Raw genomic sequence first — 19,307 nt, 5'->3', positions numbered from 1 at the left:
GCACTTGTGTTTCACACCTTAACTATTTGAGGTCTCTGGGAGGGATTTTCTCCCTACCACCCGGCCCCCCTGCAGTTCCCTAGCTCCAGAGGACTCGGAGGAGGCTAAGCCCAAGGTTCTCACCTCTTCCTCTCATGTGCTGCAGCATGCGGTGTACAGCCACTTCTCGGCTGACCATCCAGCGCAAAACTGATATGATATAGGGGTAGAAAAGCCTGAGGAGTGCATCCCAGTCGATTTTGTTTAAAATCCAAGATGGCCACCACTAGAAAAATTACACCAAAAACAATCCATGGGGGCTTCCCTGAAAGTTAAACTCAGGGAAGGGGATTTTGGCCACCGGTGTCATAGTGGACCAAAAGGGCTCCCAGATGTACTGGAAAAGGTGACCTGGGGGTGAGGAGAAATTCCTCACATCTCGACGCTCCCACATCAGAAGAATAATCGTCCGGCACCTCCACAGACAATAATCAGGCGCTTCCCCAGCAAGCCATTGAAGTAAAATACATTTCAGGGCAATAAGCACTGTCCATTTGAGAAAAGCAACAACTCCACGTTTGCGGGGAGAGTAATGGGGAACAGTTCCAAACAGGACCAGTGGAGAGCGCATGATAGTGATACTCCAAATACGTAACTTAGAATATTGTCACCAAAGTAGACTTGAATAAACCTCTTAAGCTCTCAAACGCCTGCGTTAGCTATATCATTGTCGGTAAGCCAACTTATGCAGGAAAGGAGGTATCTTTCATCGAGCTTTAGAGTTTATACTACAAAGTTTATAAATTTTTAAAAGATTTTTCAAATGCTGTATGCAAATAAAACATAATGTATAAAAACTCAACAGAGAAACCGGCACTTAGCTTTTAAGGCATAGGTTGTCACTGCCGGTATTGTGTTCTGTTGTTAGTCATATCCCAACGGGCCCCGTTTCACCCGACTAGGGGCTTTTTCAGGGGTCAAACGATGTCTAGAGCTGTTAAAGCCCGCTCTTTTTAAAGTTGACTAACAACAGAACACAATACCGGCAGTGCCAACCTGTTGAGTTTTTATACATTATGTTTTATTTGCATACAGCATTTGAAAAATCTTTAAAAAATTTATAAACTTTGTAGTATAAACTCTAAAGCTCGATGAAAGATACCTCCTTTCCTGCATAAGTTGGCTTACCGACAATGATATAGCTAACGCAGGCGTCTGAGAGCTTAAGAGGTTTATTCAAGTCTACTTCGGTAACAATATTCTAAGTCCTTGTTCGTATTTCTTTGTGAAAGTTTGGGACTTTTTCCATTATTTGGATATAGTGTATACTCCAAATATGTTCCACAAAAAGAAAAAGAGTCCCAAAAGGAATGAATGGAGGGGCAGGTCCAGAACATATGTCCCAAACCCGCCTCAGGAGCCTGACAACAGCGACAGGCCGTAGACCTACAGAACCCAGCAGGGTAAGCTCGTTTAGGTGAAATATACAAGCGAAGAGTCAACTTATAATGCTGTTCCCAGAAAGTAGAATATTTACAAAACGCAGACAGCCTGTGAACAGCTTGTAGAATCACATCATCAGGTAATGCCATTCAACTTTTTAAATCCCCCTCCAATTTTCCCCATAGGGAATAATGGGCTATACACACAGTGCTGTTGCTGCCTATGCCAGCTTTGCTTCAGCCTGACTGAAGTAGAGAACTTTTTGCCTCGAATCCTTGTGAAACAGTCCAGACCTGGAAATCTTCGGGCTGTCAGTTGGACTAGAACTGATTGAAGGCTCAACTCCCATAAATCCTCACAGTGCGATTGGGGGTGGGGGGGGAGGAATAAAATGCAGCTGGCTCCCTGAAACTTAAAGGGATTCACACAGGGTCTCCACAGCCTGTGCTCAAATCTCTACTAAATCAGAAGGCAGGCAGGTTCCCAGGGGAACGGACCCCAAGCCTCGAAGTAACACAAAGCATATTTGGAAGGTCTTGCTCTTACACACATTTCAGAAAGTTATTAAAATCATTCTTATTCACAAATTTTTTAGAGAACTAAAATGATTAATGATTATTCTGTAGTTCACTGGAAATGTCCAGTTTTCTTGTCTGTTGTGAACCGCATCGATCCATGAGGTTTTGCGGTTTATAACTGTAATGTAATGTACACCCAGGGGTTGACCTGTGAGCTGCACTCCACCCTCATGGAGTCTGCATTCTCTCCCAGGCAAAGCCCCAAATATGGGGTCCTCTAGCACCAAAGCCTCCTGAAAGTGAAGTAAAAAGATCTGAATATAATAAAAACCAAACAGAAAAGATTAGAACACCTCTTCTTGGTTCACTTGCAGAAGGAAAAACTGAAGAGGGAGCTAAACTCTACTGGTGAAAGAGGAGCTGAAAGATGTGATTGACCCCCCTTTTGCAAGTGGTTCACAAGCATAGATTGATCACCTAATGTATAGACTCCTGTGTACATGTAACTTAATGATTGTTTGGATAGAGACTGGCCATCTGATATTCAGACAGCGGGAGATAGCAAGCTGTCTCCCATGATTCATGGCAAATCTGGAAATTCAATGCCAGTGCTATATCCGGAGACCAGCGTTTAATTTCTGGTTTAGGTTTGGCCGGCTGAGACATAGTCAACTAAGCTGATATTTAGTGGCTGGCCAGCTAGGTCCTAGTGACGAAAAATAGACCTGCTTTTAGACAGGTCTATTTGGCCACTGAACTTAGCCAGCAAGCTGCTGAATATTGGCAGTGACCAATATTCATAAGAACATAAGAAGTTGCCCCCGCTGAGTCAGACCAGAGGTCCATCTCGCCCAGCGGTCCGCTCCCGCGGCGGCCCATCAGGCCTAGTGCCTGAACAGTGGTCCCTGATTAATTTTGTAACTTACCTCTAATACCATCCCTATAATCTACCTTTACTCTTATCTGTACCCCTCAATGTAATGTAATGTAATTTATTTCTTATATACCGCTACATCCGTTAGGTTCTAAGCGGTTTACAGAAAATATACATTAAGATTAGAAATAAGAAAGGTACTTGAAAAATTCCCTTACTGTCCCAAAGGCTCACAATCTAACTAAAGTACCTGGAGGGTAATAGAGAAGTGAAAAGTAGAGTTAGAGGAAAAATAAAAATAAAATAAACATTTTAACAAAGGGCTCTCGGTAGTGGTGGCTGGTCCTGTTGCTGCTTAGGTGTAAAAAACAGTTGATCTTCCTAGTGGACTGCAGGGGGAGGTGGAGCTCACACTCTTGGCTGGATCGGGTCTGTGGGCTCTTGGTAGTTGCGGATAGTTCCGCTGCTGCTGAGGTGTAAAAGCAGTTGATTTCCCACTGTTGCTGATATTTAAAAGCAGGTAGATTGATCTCTCCAATGGACTGCAGAGGGAGGAGCTCACATGCCTGGCTGGATCGGGGCAAAGGGCTCTTGGTAGTGGTGGCTGGTCCTGCTGCTGCTTAGGTGTAAAAGCAGTTGATTTTCCTAGCGGACTGCAGGGAGGGTGGAGCTCATATTTTTGCAGGATCGGGACTGTGGGTTTTTGGTGGGTTGGTCCCGTTGCTGCTTAGGTGTAAAAGCAATTGATCTCCCACTGCTGCTGATATTTAAAAGCAGGCAGATTGTCCAGGGAGAGGAGCTCTGCACTCAAACTGCCATCCTCCTCGCCTCCAAGTTCAATCCCTTTGTCTTCCAAGTACCTATCCAAAGCTTCTTTGAACCCCAACTATCTCCTACTAAAAATTAGTGATTAGCCAGCCAAATGCTATTTAACCAGCCAAGAGCCATTCCTGGCCCATTAAATGGCACTGAGTATCAGGTGGCTTATGTTCAGGCAATGCCATTAGCTCATTCTGCACCAACTTGAGAAAAAGAGCGCAATGCTGGAACAGTAGTTGCCAATAAGTCAAAGAAAAGGGCCACCTACAACTTTATTGTTGACTTCTATAGACTAAAAATTATGAAACGGCAAAATTTCAATTACAAAATATTTTTATTACTATGCACAGTAGCACTTCATTACATTTTTCATATGTGCCATTAAGTGTTCATTCCAGAAACAAATATGAGAAGATTAAATAATATGAAACACATTATGGGAGAATTAAATTTCAGATAGCTGAAAGAGAAAATGAACTACTTGTCCTTCCAATCAACATGCATGACCGAAGTGTTAAACAGATCATTGTTTTCAAATGAGCTTTAGTAAAAACAAGTCATCTTTTGATTGTAAAAGCTATAAATACTAAAAGATGACTTGCTCTCTTAGGCTTCCGCTGCTGGGTCTCGCCACGTCTGTTTGGAAAGAACCGTTTCAGCCATCATGCATACCCTGAAGAAAGCCACAGCATGATGGCTGAAACGTCGGTTCTTTCTATACAGATGCGGCGAGATCCAGAATTGTGTTACAATCATGACGCCAGCTGTGGAAGCCTAAAAAAAACAAGTCATCTTTTGGTATTTATAGCTTCTATACATTCAGAATTAGGGAGACCTTTTAGTGAGTCTTCTACAGTGACAAATCAATTAATTGTTGCTGCTGTATGCACTTACACTATATTATACAATTATAGGGATACTAGTGTTAAAGCCCGTTACATTAACGGGTGCTAGAAAGCAGCCCCCATTCCCTCTCCCCCTCCAGTTCCTCCCTGACTGTCTCTCCGTGGCCCCCTTCTGTCTCCCTTTCCCAAGCAAAGCTGTCTGCCTCCCAGCACACCCCTCCCCCAAAGCAGCCCCCTTTCCCTATCCCCCTCCAGTTCCTCCCTGACTGTCTCTCTGTGGCTCCCCTTCTGACTCCCCCCCCCAAGCAAAGCTGTCCGTCTCCCAGCACACCCCTCCCCCAAATCAGCCCCCTTTCCCTCCCATCCGACCCTCCCTTCCCGCGGTCTGGCCATCTCCCTTAGTCCCTTGCCGTCCCCTTCCTTTCCCGCGGTCCCGACAAACGTCCTGAATTCAGCAGCGGCCACAGCACTCTAAACACGCTGTTTCGCAGCCTTCTACTGCCCTGATTTGCTCTGCCTGTCGGGCAGACCGCGGGAATGGAGGGTCGGATGGGAGGCTGAATGGGGGTTCGGGTGTGCCGGGGAGAGGGGCGAAGACGACGCCGAGAACCGTTACAATTGGGGCCTTGACTCCCTTAGTTCTGACTGAAGTTATTTTTAAGTTCTAAGCTGCAGTAGCGGCTTCTCTCACGATCCCTGCCTGTGTCGGAAGCCTTCTCCGACACAGGTGCGGATCGTGAGAGGAGCCGCCGCCGCGGCTTAGAACTTAAAAATAACTTTGGTCAGAACATTACCTTGGGTTCCGGGAGTGTGGTACAATTTTTCCTGGTCTCTGATCGGGTCCTGTTTGGTCTGCCACTGCCTGGAGGAGCTGAAGAGCAGGGAGTCCCACGTACAGATTCTCTGCCGGCCACTGTCACAGCTAGGCGCGCATGTGCACTCCTGCGGCCACAGACCTACAGATCATGGACGTACGCAGTTCAGAGTGCGCATGTGCGGCTAGGGTTTTATTATTATGATATAAAACAATAAAACACCATTTTTAATTTTGCAACCACCATACATGGGCCTACTAAAAATAAAGGGCCTGATATTCAGCCACCGGTGTTAAACCCAATTCAATGCCAAACTATGTCTGGGTACCAGCACTTAATTTTTGTGTTTCTGGAGCTGGCTAACCTATAGCCAGTTAAGTATGATATTCAGTGCTTAACCCAGTTATAGATTCCCACTTAAAGATAGGACTCTGCCTAGTACATAGATGCCATTACAGAACTGGGCTCTGATTCTATTAAAAAAAAAAAAAAGAAAGATGCCTATAGTTAGGCACCTAGATTGGCGCACTTAGCCGATTTAGGCCCCTAAGTTATTTTTTTTAATTGGCTTAATCAATGCTGATAATTGAAAGTGTGCCATTATAAAAATTAATTTGCTGGTAAGGGCCTAACTTGGTAGGCGTCTATCACTTTGAGGTAAATGTCAATATCAAGGCACCTACCGACAAGTAGGTATGGTTACGGGTGGATTTGGGTGTGGATTGACTTAGGCACACTCATTTAAAACCCTGGCCTAAAGGGCAGTGCATCTAGGGATTCAACACCTGCCTGTACCTATGAATGCTTAGGTGTTGCTCGGTGTGTGCGGGTCTGTACCTTGTCCCTGCAGTGGTTATCTAGTACTTTAGATACCTTCTGGGCACTTATACCTGTTTTTAGATCGCCTAAGTCACAACGTATAAGTTCTGTCTAGGCAGTTTCGCTAAACTTGCGATTATCGCTGCAGGATGACTATGTCTAGGTCGGTCCACATCCCGCCTACCTCCTGCCCTAACCACTCCTTCAGAAACACCCCTTTTCACTCTGGGCGCACAGTGGCACTGAAAAGGCTGAAGCTAATTTTAGGTATGTCTAAAACCCATTTTGATTATCGGCACTTGGACAACCTGTCTTTTTGATCGTCTAAGTGCTGATTTAGGCGGGTTTTTAGATGTATTTCCGTTTCGATTATGAACCACTTAATGTCCTAAATTTTTTTTAAAAAAATTAACTAAAAGGTATGAGACCAGTAGTTGCATCAAAATCTCAATGTATTATCCAAATAGCCAATTCCAAGAGAGATGCCATCAAGGTTCTCGAAGGTCCTACACTTCCTTATACTCTTTCCCAGGAATAAATGTGTGTACATGGAAGATGAAAGTGATGGGAGGAGGAATACTGGTGAAGAGAGAGTGTGATAAATGGTTACTTGTATATCGAAAACTCATGAAGTTTAGAGTTTGGGAAAAAAAATGCAATTTCACAAAGTAAAGTACACTTGTTAGTTAAGGGGCTCTTTTGCTAAGCTGTGTTAAGCTCTAATGTGCACTTAACTAATGCACACAGATACTAAAGCTATACTTGTGGTAATTATCTTTTTATTTGAGGAGGCATATCAAGGGCAGAGTAAACATGTTGCGCTAACAGCTAGCACAACTACAATACCACACAGTAAATGGTTAGCTCAGCAGTACTAGAGAACGACACTGTGCTGTCCCCGTGAGTTTTGTTGCTGTCCCTGTCCCATTCCTGTAAGCTCTGCCTTAACCACAAAGGCCTCAATCACTTATAATTTTAAAACGTTTGAGGCTTGTGCAGATGAGGACGGATCTTGCAGGAATGGGGCAGGGACAGAAAAGAAGTCGCTGGGATGGGACAGGAAAATGAGTTCTGCGGGGACAGGGAAAAATTTGTCCCCTTGTCATTCTCTACGCAGCACTTATTGCTTCCTAAATAGATGACCTTAAGAGCCCCCATGGTTATTTTGTTTTAATGGCCACGTGCTAATGCTAACATTAGCACGTGGCCTTATAGTGACAAAAATTGAAATAAGCCCTTTTCAACAGTTGTGCTAAAAAAGTGTGCTTAGTGCATAGGAAAGACCTGCATAAGGCATTAATTTAATTATTTAGTAAAACAGCCCCTTAAAATTCCTGCAGCACATTTTGAAAAAGCTTTGAATGCAGTCCAGATTAAGCAATGACAATTGATTTTCTCTGATTAGAGCTAGAAGTCAAATTCCCAAACTCTTTGGGTGAGAAAGCTGAATAAGGGATGTTGGGTAAATTGTCTCAGATGTCATTTCTACATGAGAGGTGGTGTCTGCTATGACACATAATCTGCTCGTTTCTTCAGTTCAATCCAGATGCCATTTTCCGGACGGAGAATCAATTCACCCACCAGAATAAGCTCTTCTCGAGTCTGCTTTGCTTCTACCCAGAAGTGTCTGAGGAGAGTAGATAAAACAACCAGTTCTTCCATCTTTGCAAAACGCTGACCTGAAATAGATATTAAAACAAAGAACTTAAAGTGGTCTACAGCAGAAACAAGGTTATTAATTATGGCTGACACATACATCTCTGAGCACAACAAAATAAAACAAAGAAAAAAAGAAACACACATCTCTCTGGAACCAATCTCAGCTAATGAGCTAATTTTTCTAAAATTTTAGATCATTCTAATAGATGCTGGCATTGTAATCTGGAAGCAGGGACTCTAGATCATTTATTAATTTTTTGTCCCTGTATCATGGCCTTTTGAAAATCAATTTGGTCTCAAATTAATTGTTTATTGGAAAACCATGTAGCTCTATCATATGATATAATTCTATTTGGGATGTCAATGAGAATAAAAAGTCAGATTTCATCAAGTAATAATAAACTTCTATTGATAATGACAGGAGTCACCATTCAACATATCACCAGAAATTACACTAGACTTAATTCACCTTCTGGTGGAATTCGTTGTGCCATATATTTAAAATGGAAAGAAAAATTGCCATACAAAAAGGGAATTATAATAATTTAAAAAAAAATTGGGGGCCATTGATAACTTATTGTAATGATTAGATGCCTTTTTACACTGAAAGTATAATTATAATTATGTGAAGAGGGTGGTATATAGTTATAACACAGGTTTAATCAATATAACACATGTACGATTTTTTTTTTTATTACAATATTTGTGAGAAGGGTGGGTGGGGGAGGGAGATAATTTATGTATTTAAGATGATAATAGAATGAATTTCAAGTGATGTGTATGATTCAATTGATGTAATATTGTATACTTGATGTAAGATGAAAAATGAATAAAGAATTGGAAAAAATAAAATAAAATTTTAGATCATTTTTAAAATAGTGCTTGCAAACTATCTTTCTCCATCTCAAGTATACTACAAATTTTATGCAGAATTACAGTATGTAATTTTTATGCAGATGATATTTTACTGTTAATTCCTGTTTTAGATGATTTAGTTCATACTTATTCCTTGTTATCTGATGGCTTTGTCCTAATAGACAATTACATTTGTTCTTGTATATAGTTAACACAGATAAGTCCAAACAATTATAATTTTGGCAATAATTCAAACTTGAAACCTTTGAATAATCCAACCATTTGGAGAACATTCATCCCTTCGGAAAGTCACAGCGAAAATCTTAGGGTGCTCCTAGATTCACCTGGGAACCTCAAGTTTTGTTTATAGTGCCAAAAGTATTTTATAAAATTGCAACAGTTTCAACAGCTTTGCTCTTCTTTGTTTAAGGAACAATTTAGACTTATTTATTTAAAACATTTCTAAGTGTCTTATATCAGAAAACATACATAAAATTACAAACCATAACTATCAGTCCATTAATTAAAACATGACATAAAAGCCCTTAAATTTTTTTTGCAAATACTTTCACTTACACATATTCACTTACACACCTTACAGCATTACCTAGAGGAAAAGCCTTAACCAAAAAATAGGTCTTCAACATTCTCTTAAATTGCTGGAAAGAAGTACTGAGCCTCAGGAGCCCTGGGGTAGTCTACTCCAAAGTAGTGATCCAGCAATAGAGAAAATAGCTTGCTTAGTCTCTCCATAATGTCAAGGACAGTCTCAAAATCTTTCAGGAAGTCTCAGATCAAAATTGTCAGGGAGGGGGATTATATCATTAGACTCTACTTGTAACAAAAATAAACAGAGCAAACTAATGTATTCACAAGTGTTAAAACCTTGTAGAACAACCTAGCCAATGTACTGTAACTGTTGAAACCCTGATGTTACATATTCAAATTTACCACAACCATAAATCAATTTTACTGCTGCATTCTTGATTACCTTGTAAAGCCTTGCAGTGTGTTCTGGCTATACCTAAGTATAATGCATTACAGTAATCAAATATTTTCGATATGAATCCAAGACTGCTCCCAAATAATTTTATATGTTCTCTAACAGGAATGCACAACCTATCCACACTATAAGTCAATGGGGATGGCAGCTGCACCTCCCTCCTAACCAACATCACTTCAATATTATTCATATTCAATACCATCTCATTTTTCTGCATCTACTTATTGACTTTTTCTAAGCAGAATTGCCTTTTTTCCAATGTTTTATCCTTAAATTCCAACATAAGGGAATAAACCTACTGTATATATCATCTGAGTACATTATACAACTCACACCAAGCTTTTGAAATGAAGACATATGGGTAAAACAGCAGCACAGACAATGCAGATCTCTGTGGTAAGTTCATATGTACTGGGTAGATTTGAAAACATTTCCCCACTAGCCTCACTTGCAAAATCCTGGTTTCAGGATTTGACAACCTATCTGGAAGTTGTAGCCATGACTTGATGAAAGATATCAGGAGTAATTCACAGCACTGGTAGTTACACAACTAGGGTTGCTGAAACGCAAGAGGGGTCAGCTGGCCGCCTTAGACTGACAGATAAGTTACAAGTTTCTTGTTATTTTTCAAATTTAATACTCCATAATTGACATTGGCAGTTGGGAGAGTGAAGGCAATGATGGTCCCAGCGGCAACCTCAGTTTCGCTATTACATTCAACACAAGTGGTTGCGGGTCTGAGCACTTCAAACATTTTATATATAAATTTTAGGTTGCTATTCTGTGACTTTTTATACATGAGTAAGTTGGATTCATCACAGTGAAAATTGAATGCAACTCCCATTTAATGTATCTAGTTGCAATTACTTTTATAGTCATCTCCAATGAAAATTGACAAAGCTTAGAAACAGTACCTTACAGAGAGGTTTCAATTCACCACCAGCCAGACATCCTGTAAGGTAATTGTTTTATCCTCAGGAAAAGAACTAATATTTGACCCTGATAACATCTGAACAGGGGCCAAATGTTGTGTGCTTGTTGTTCCTATGCACTGTGTTGGTAACTCTATAATTGGATCCAAACCAGTTAATTGTAAGGCGGGTGATTCTTTCCCATCTTTGGAGACCAAATCAATTCTCCCTTCAGCATTTAAAGCTGGTTGAAGAGGAGGTGACGGCTCACCTGATGACAGGGAAGCGTGTCCTGCCACTTTGGCCACCACGTTCCACTGTTGGATGATCTTTAAAAGGCCAAACAAGACCTCTTTATGCGGCACTGGTAACATTAGCTGGTCGCAGGGGTGCCTGTTCAATGATCTCCAAAAGTGCCCTCCAGCACAAAACAGCTCTCTGAACACTGCGGCTGGATGATCTTTAAAAGGTCAAACAAAACCTCTTTTCTCGGCACTGGTAACAGTAGCTGGCTGCAAGTGCGTTTGTTCAATTATCTCCAAGTTCTCTCTGGCACTTTTTTTTTTTTTTTTAATAATCACTGTGTGATCCTGGTAGTCCTTAAACACCACTCTTCTAACACCAGGAAGGTCCGTGTACTGGGGATCCTGCACCACGGCAGAATCTACCTTAGGGTGCTCAAACCCAGTGAAAAACTGGAGCCAGCTGAGACAATTTAAAACATAGCTTGAGAGAGTAGCCTGGGGATCCTATTGTCCTGTAACCCGACCAAGACGCTGTGGATGTGATGGAAAAAGGAGGAGAGGCCAATGGTTTATTTTTTTCCTCTCTTTGAACCTGAGCCGTAAAGGGAGGACAAAACCATGCATAAAAAAGCCTGCTGACAGAGGAGTTCTCAGCCAAAACTGAACTCTCAGGGGGACCATGTGGACTAGTCCCAGCAAGGGTATCAGCCGATCCAAAATAAAAACAGTGTCCGGTGACAAAAGCGCCACAATATTCGTATGGCATAAAACAATCAAGCTCTGCCATAGCCGGAAAGAGGGCTCCTGAAAAGGGACCTCTGCCACTGGCGCAACTGGGTTAAAAGAAAGCAACAAGCTTGCTGGCTGTGTCCAATGAGCTGTGTCCAAAGAATACGCCATCCAGAGGAGCCAAATAAAATCTGGTGAAAAGTCACACCACGCAACCAATGCAGGGTCTGCTGAGGCACTCATACCACACCAAAAGAGTCCCCAGACTCAGAAAGCAGGCGTTTGGCGCCAAACTCCAGAATGGCCTCTGGGCAAGATATTTCCTCAAAGTTGCAGACCCAAGCTGGTTCCCCAGCCTGGAGAATCTCAAAGAGGTAAAGTCCAAGGCTCCCACCTCCTCCCCCAGTGTATTGCAGCACACAGAATACAGTCAGAGATCCAGTGCAATCAAGGCTCAAATTCGACAGATTAGGAGCTGGGGAGTCCATCCCAAATTATTTTTTTATCAAATCGAGGGGTTTTTGGCAAAAATAAAAAACTTAGAAAAAAAAGATTGTTTAAAATCCAAGATGGCTGCTGCCAGCAAATTTGCTCCAAAAATGGCAAAAATAATCAAAATCTGAAAATAAAAAAGTTATTTGGGGTCTGGGGACATGGAAAACCTGAATCCTACCCTCAGAAACTGAAAAACGACTTTTAATCATTTACCAAGTCACCCCTGAAGTTCCCATAGAAAATAATGGAGGGTTACTCACAGTCACTGAAGTTCCCATAGAAAATAATGGAGGGTTACTCACAGTCACTGAAGTTCCCATAGAAAATAATGGAGGGTTACTCACAGTCACCTTTCCTGTCAGCATTTTCACACAGCAGCTGAATGGAGAAAATAAATTTCTGCCTCAGAATAGCTCCAAATGGACCAGACTTGAAGATCTCTGTACCAGAGACCAACTGTGACCTCGCCCCCAATGATCCTCGCCACACGAACAGGGGTGGGAAATGCATCCTGCACCCTAAAACCCAGGAGGGTTTCACTCCAGATGCATACAGCCTATGCTTAAACCTGTGACAAGGTCAGCGAGAAGCAAACTCCCAAGGGAATGGACCCTGAGTCTAAGAAGGGTGGCACACAGCAGGCAAGTTCCACAGATCCACCAAAGTTTCTCTGTGAAGCAGCAGTATGGCTTCGCAGGTCTGCATCCTTTCCTCCGACAGAAGGGGTCTCAAGGCACTGAAGCCACCGAACAAACCGACCTTTAACCCTTTCAGGACCAAGGGACATATTTGTCCCATAACTTTAAAATCCTATAAATTTTGATTGGGATAGTCTACAGTTCTAAATTTGATATGTACGGATTCCATATGATACTGCCTTTATGTAAACAAACTGGTTCCGACATTCATTCATTAGCGTCGTTGCTAGATTGACGAGAAGATTCACTTGCCACACTGTCCATAAGCCAGAAGTGTGATTTTTTTAAATAAAAATAATGATATTTCACAAAAAAAATCAATTTTTTGGCATCTGCAAGCCCTTTTTACCATAAAAATGTCGTCAAAACCACAAAAATTGGCCTACGATCCTTATGGTCCTGAAAGGGTTAAGCGAAAAAAAATTAAAAAAAGAAGCAGAGTAACTGCAAAAGACTTCTGCAAGGATTGCTTGCAGAAACTGAAACTGGATATGTCTCTAGCTCTCAGTCTAAGGGTAAGGAGCAAGTGCTCAGAAAAGTGTTGGATTTCTGCAACTCCCAGCTTGCAGGTTGGGACTGAACACCTAGCATATAGAATCCGGAAGGAACGTAACAGAGTTAGATTTTAGCAAAGCCATTGCCAATATTCCACACAGGTGCCTAATAAATAAACTGAGTGCCCACAGGATGGGCTCCAAATTGATGGACAGGGTCAAGAATTGTTTTAGTGGAAAGCAACAGAGGGCAGCGGTCAATGGAGATCACTCTGAGATAAGGGATGATACTAATAGTGGTGTGCCTTAAGGTTTGGTTCTTGGGCCTTTTCTTTTTAACATTTTTGTAAGCGATATTGCTGATGGGCTGTCAGGTAAAATTTTCCTCTTTGTGGATGATACCAAAATCTGCAATAGAGTAGACACACCTGATTGTGTGGATAAAATGAGGAAGGACCTAGTGAAGCAGAGGAATGGTCTGAAATTTGGCAGCTAAGATTTAATGCTAAGAAATGAAAGGTCGTGCATTTGGGCTGCAAAAACCCAAAGGAATGGTATAGTTTAGAGGGTGAAGAACTTTTATCATGAAAGAGGAGTGGGACTTGGGTGTGATACTAAATTATGATCTTAAGGTGGCCAAACAGGTTGAAAAGATGACAGCGAATGCTAGAAGGATGCTTGTGTGCACAGAGAGAGGAATGGCCAGTAGGAAAAAGGAGATAATGATGCCTCTATATTTGACTTTGGTAAGACCTCATTTAGATTACTGTATACAATTCTGGAGACCGTACCTTCAAAAAGATATAAAAAGGATGGAGTTGGTCCACAGGAAGCCTACTAAAATGGTCAGTGGTCTACATCATAAGGCGTATGGGGACAGTCTCAAAGATCTCAGGAGGAAAGGTGGGCGAGGGGAGATATGATAGAGATGTTTAATACCTACCTGGTATAAATACACATGAGGCTAGTCTCTTTCAATTGAAAGGAAACTCTAGCATGAGAGAGCATGGGATGAAGTTCAGAGGTGATTCAGGAGTAATCTAAGGAAGTACATTTTTACAGAGAGGGTGGTATATGTGTGGAATAGTCTCCCGATAGAGGTGGTGGAGACAAAGACTGTCTGAATTCAAGAAAGTGGGATCTCTTAGGGAGAGGAATAAATAATGGATGCTGCAGATGGGCAGACCGATGGGCCATTTGGACTTTATCTGCCTCATGTTTCTATCACAAAGGTCATAAGTCAAGCTCTGTAACTGCTTTCCCTTGGGTAAAGATCAGGTAGCCTGAGTGCCAAAGGAACTGCATATAACTAAGACCCAATATGTTCTGTATAGCATTTTAGAGAACCGATATTTCACGTCTGCTTTGTAACTAAATGTTTAGTTTCAGTCTTTATTTGTTATACACATCACTCTTAGAAATTTATTCACATGAGCAAAGAAATATTTGCTTGAGCTATGTCTCTTATGGTCTATCTATACATAGATAAATTATATCATGAACCCTTATGAAATAACATAATATATAGTCTTCTAAATTGTAAATCACATTTAACTCCTTCTGAGGTATATTAGCGATCCATAAACACTAATGTAATAAAGGAGCAAGAACTCAAGATTGCTTATAGAAGGCATGTTTTCACATATAGATAATAATTCCAGAATGATAAGAGATTATATGAAGGTCTCTGTCTAATCTTTGTACAACTCCTACATGTGCATAGTGCACTACGTACCAATGCAGTTCCGAAGTCCAGCTGAGAATGGAATGTATGCAAATGGGTTCCGTTCCCTGTAATTCTCAGGAAGGAATCGCTCAGGTCTGAATTCTTCAGGGTCTGTGAAACATTTTGGGTCTCTGTGTAGTGCATATGGAACGATGACTATTATTGTACCATTCGGTACTTCAAATCCTCCTACAAAATAAGAACCATTAGACTGGTTATAGAATAGGGTTGTGCAAATCCAGTCCTTCAGGTCATAAGCCAAAGCAGTCAAGTTATTTACTTCCATGAAAAAGATTTTTAGTCGAACCCTGGTTTGAACTTCCCATAGCAGGGTGGTATTTGTAGTCCCCAATTCTGCCTATTGAAGTCAGTGCTGTAGGTCCCATAATGCACCAAAAGAGGATTATAAGAAACCCAGGCTGGCCAATATGGCAACTCAGCTATACAGTATACAAAATATGTTTACACTTATCTAGTTAAAGAAGTGAAGTGCTTTACATGTTAAAATTGTCTTGAAAAGGACTCTGCATCAAAGTCCTGAAAGACTACAATTATAAATGAAAAACAAAGGACAAGCCAAAAAGCAACTCTGAATGTGAGAATTCAAGTGACATATAAGGGGGCCTGTCTATTAATGGATGTGCTACTCTTCCAGAAAGATTAGGTTCTTACCTCAATATTCTTCTTTCCTGTAAATAGGTGTCTCATTCTGGACAGAGGGGTATTCAATTTAAACCCACAAGCTGTGCAGAAGGTATCAATCACAGTTTTCAGCAACTCCTCCTTATACAGTGCACTGTGTTGCCCCCTTTAGTTTGTATCAAAGCAGGCGATAGCTCCTATAAAGAAAAACATAAGAATAGAGGGCACAGGGAAATCCTAAAAACACAAATGTGTTCTGTTCTGCTCTGTAACAAGTATTTGAAAACTATTAAAAACAAATTACATAGATCAACAATTTATGAGAGAATATCAACCAGCGAAAACATTTATGGAGCTCTACATGCTCCAGTACTTTTTGTTTCCTTATACATGTCTTTCTTTTCCTAAAGTCAGACTGACATGAAAAACCTTAATCTGAGAACCAACATTCTTGTTTGAGACAGTAAGCAGGCTGACTGAAAAACTAGCAGGGTGGGTTCCAGAATGACATACCTATTTACAAGAAAGATTATTGAGTAGATTCTGCAGTCCCTTGAATCTAGGGTGGGACAGATGAGCCTGCTCGTAATACTGTGGCCTCAAAAGCAGTATCCTTTCATGCTCAACATTCACTCTGTAGAACAGTGTCTCGCAAACTTTCTGGCCGGCAGCACACTAAATTCAGTGCCTCGGCCGGAAGGCACCTGAAAGTGTGTGCAGGCCCATCTGGCCGCGACCCACTTTGGTGAAGGGATCCGGGAGGTGCAGGGAGAGAAGGAGAAACGCTGGTGTTATGCCCATAGCTGGCCAGGGCATGGCAAGTGGTAACTTTGGCTATTATGTGTGAATCTTCATGTCTGCTTGCCTTTTCAGCTGCAATCTTTCCTTTAATTAGGCAGCCTTACAGTTTACTTTCATGAGAGCAAGTCGTTATCAACTTGTGTTACTGTTTCATGTCTTGCCGAGGAAGGGCTCTCATGCTACAAGGATAAGGGAGCAACGGTGAACATTCCATCTGTAAGAGTTAGGAGATAAGGGAGACACCTGTTGTTACTGCAGAAGCAGTGTCTGTGAGAAAGAGACAGATAGTCTGGTATTCAGCACTTTCTGTGCTATAAGACTGAGAGTCACAGACTGAATTTTGAATCTTGCCGCGACCACGGGAACTGTGGGTTAAGTCTCTTCCCTTGATCGATTATATTCCCAATCAGTAATGGAAGAGGGCGTGCCAATCATGGTGAAGTACTTTGTTTATTGATTATTCTTTGTATATTATCTGATGTCCATCTGCATTGCTTGGTATTATCTGACGTATTATTTGATGTATATTCAATAAAGTATCTTATTACTCTGGAGCTTTGGTAGAGGTGACTTCTATATACCCTTGCTAGATAAAAACGTGGGCAATACAGCTGGACAGGAGAGTCATCTGCGCCGGCTGACTTCCTACAGGGCATGCTTCTCGCCGCAAGAGGCACGTCCTATAGACAGTCAGCCAGCGTGGACAACTCTCCTCCTCACCAGTGTGTCATGACACACCTGAAATCTCAAGAGGCACACTGGTGTACCACGGCACACAGTTTGTGATACACTGCTGTAGAACTTAGAGAAAGTATGAGGAATGGACCAGGTAGCTGCCCTATAAATCTCCTCAGGTGGAATTGCTCAAGTTCCCACCCATGAAGAGGCAACGCTTCTAGTCAAATGGGTTCTCAATATTGATAGCTGCTCTCTGCAGGCAATGTAAGTAGATGAAATGGCCATGTGGATCCATCTAGAGAAGGCTGCCTTAGACACTGGCCTGCCCCATTTGGCTGGACTGAACAGCATTACACAAACAGATGATCCGAGCGCCAAAATTCTTTAGTAACCACAAGATACTGTAGAATCACTCTGCGGACATCCAGAAGTCATAGGATTTTGTCCTTTTTCTCCAATTCTGTGGACTGGAATGCAGGTAAATAGACTTCCTGGTTTATGTGAAAATCCAATACTACCCTTAGCATATGTAAACTCTTTCCTCCGTGAATCTAAGGAATGGTTCTCTACAGCAAAGTGCCTGCAACTCTGACACTCTTCATGTGAATGTAATAGCAACTAAGAAAGCTGTCCTAACAGAGTTGTTCGACAATGCCCATGTAAAGGCTCTTAATAATAATAATAATAACAACTTTATTCTTTTATACCGCCATAACCAAACGTTCAAGGCAGTGGCGTACCTAGGGTATGTGGCACCCGGGGCCCATCATTTTTTGACACACCCCCACCCCCCCATGTAAAATTTTTTTTTTTTTTTGCAATAACCATGAAATGGAATAAATGGTCAGAATAGAAACAGGCAGTGAAAATTTTCTTTTATTGAACTTCATATATGTAACCATTATTCCAACATAACATAACATAAATTATGTCTAAATTGTCATGACATTAGAAGTACATATGGAGTAGTTGCAGGTGATGCTTGGGACAGTTCTGATTGTGTTAGTTCGGTTTTATGTGTTTTTTGAATAGAAGGGTTTTTATTTATTTTTTGAAAGTTTTGTAGTCTGCGGTCGAAGTCAATAGGTTGTAGAGTTGGAGGTTGAGAGTTGCAGCTCGAATGGCTAGGAGGTTGTTGAACAGTTTTTGGTTGGAGGGTGTGTGAATGGTGCGTGAGTTCTCCTATGTCTAGTTGAGGTGGATTTAATTAGTCGATTGTTCCAATAGGCTGGGCTGTCTCCGTTTATTGCTTTAAATAGTAGGCAGGAAAATTGGAAGTGGTTAGTAGGGATAGTGGAGCATATCTGGAGACTGAGTAAGAAGGTTAAAACAACAAACTTAAAAGCAACTTAGAATTCTCTTCCATTTTTGTTCCCATTATAAAAAACACTGATAAGTTCCCAGGAAAAAAATACATTAAAATAAGAAGTGAAAACAAAAATACATTAAAATAAGAAGTGAAAACATATTCTTATGTTATGTTATGAGAACATAACATAAGAATAGCCTAACTGGGTCACACCAATGGTCCATCATGCCCAGTAGCCCATTCTCATGGTAGCCAATAGTGCTGCCCGATTCAGAGAAAAATATTTCATTCGATTCGATTCACCCTGTTGAATCGATTTTTCGATTAGATTCACTGTTAATGACACCGCTTTTTAAGTTTAAACAAAGTACAACAATAAATTTCACAACAACAATAAATTTCACAAAGTACTTAAAAAAAAATCACATTTTTCCATTAAAGCAGTTCTGGAGACATTTGCTTGAACAGTCTTTTTTTCCCAGTCCATAAGCAAGCAATATGAAAAAGATTTCCTTAATTATCTACTCAAACATTTTTGCTATTTACTTTCATTGTACCTAGACTATTATTCAGTAGAAAAAATTTAGTTTGTTCAATCAAGCAGAACATTCACTCATAGAAGTCCAATGTCCACACAGAATTTGATTGAACAAACCAAATTTTTTCTACTGAATAATAGTTTAGGTATACTGAATAGCAAAAATGTTAAAGCCACACAGAAAAGCAGTAAAAGTCAATAGGTTCTCCAAGTGGGAACAACCTGATGTCTCAGCACTTGAGGAAAAGACCACGTAATAATGTTTATAAGATAAATCATATAAATGATTATACTGAAGCAGGGTGTCCTCAGCGTGAGAGGTAAGCGAGAGGAGAGAATTCTCCAGCGCTTTACACAATAAGGCACAGGTTAATCACCCTCTGCCTGCAGTGCACACCATCATAGGACACCT

General features: G+C 41.1%; 1 protein-coding gene across 3 annotated transcripts in view; it reads right to left on the bottom strand.

Annotated features, from left to right (window-relative positions):
* Positions 1 to 4,872: 4,872 nt before the first annotated feature.
* LOC117360138 (cytochrome P450 4V2) overlaps positions 4,873 to 19,307 on the bottom strand; it is a 129,016-nt gene continuing 114,581 nt past the window's right edge. For all 3 annotated transcript variants that reach the window (XM_033943862.1, XM_033943889.1, XM_033943872.1), the window contains 2 exons: positions 14,937 to 15,116; positions 4,873 to 7,791 (listed from right to left, as the gene is read on the bottom strand). In XM_033943862.1, coding sequence (XP_033799753.1) covers positions 7,619 to 7,791; positions 14,937 to 15,116 — 353 coding nt within the window. In that variant the 3' untranslated portion in view covers positions 4,873 to 7,618. The remainder of the gene's footprint in view (positions 7,792 to 14,936; positions 15,117 to 19,307) is intronic.

Source organism: Geotrypetes seraphini, chromosome 1 (assembly GCF_902459505.1).
Source record: "Geotrypetes seraphini chromosome 1, aGeoSer1.1, whole genome shotgun sequence".
NCBI lineage: Eukaryota > Metazoa > Chordata > Amphibia > Gymnophiona > Dermophiidae > Geotrypetes > Geotrypetes seraphini.
Note: the sequence above shows the minus strand (reverse complement) of the source record. Positions and strands in the feature narration are given on the sequence as shown.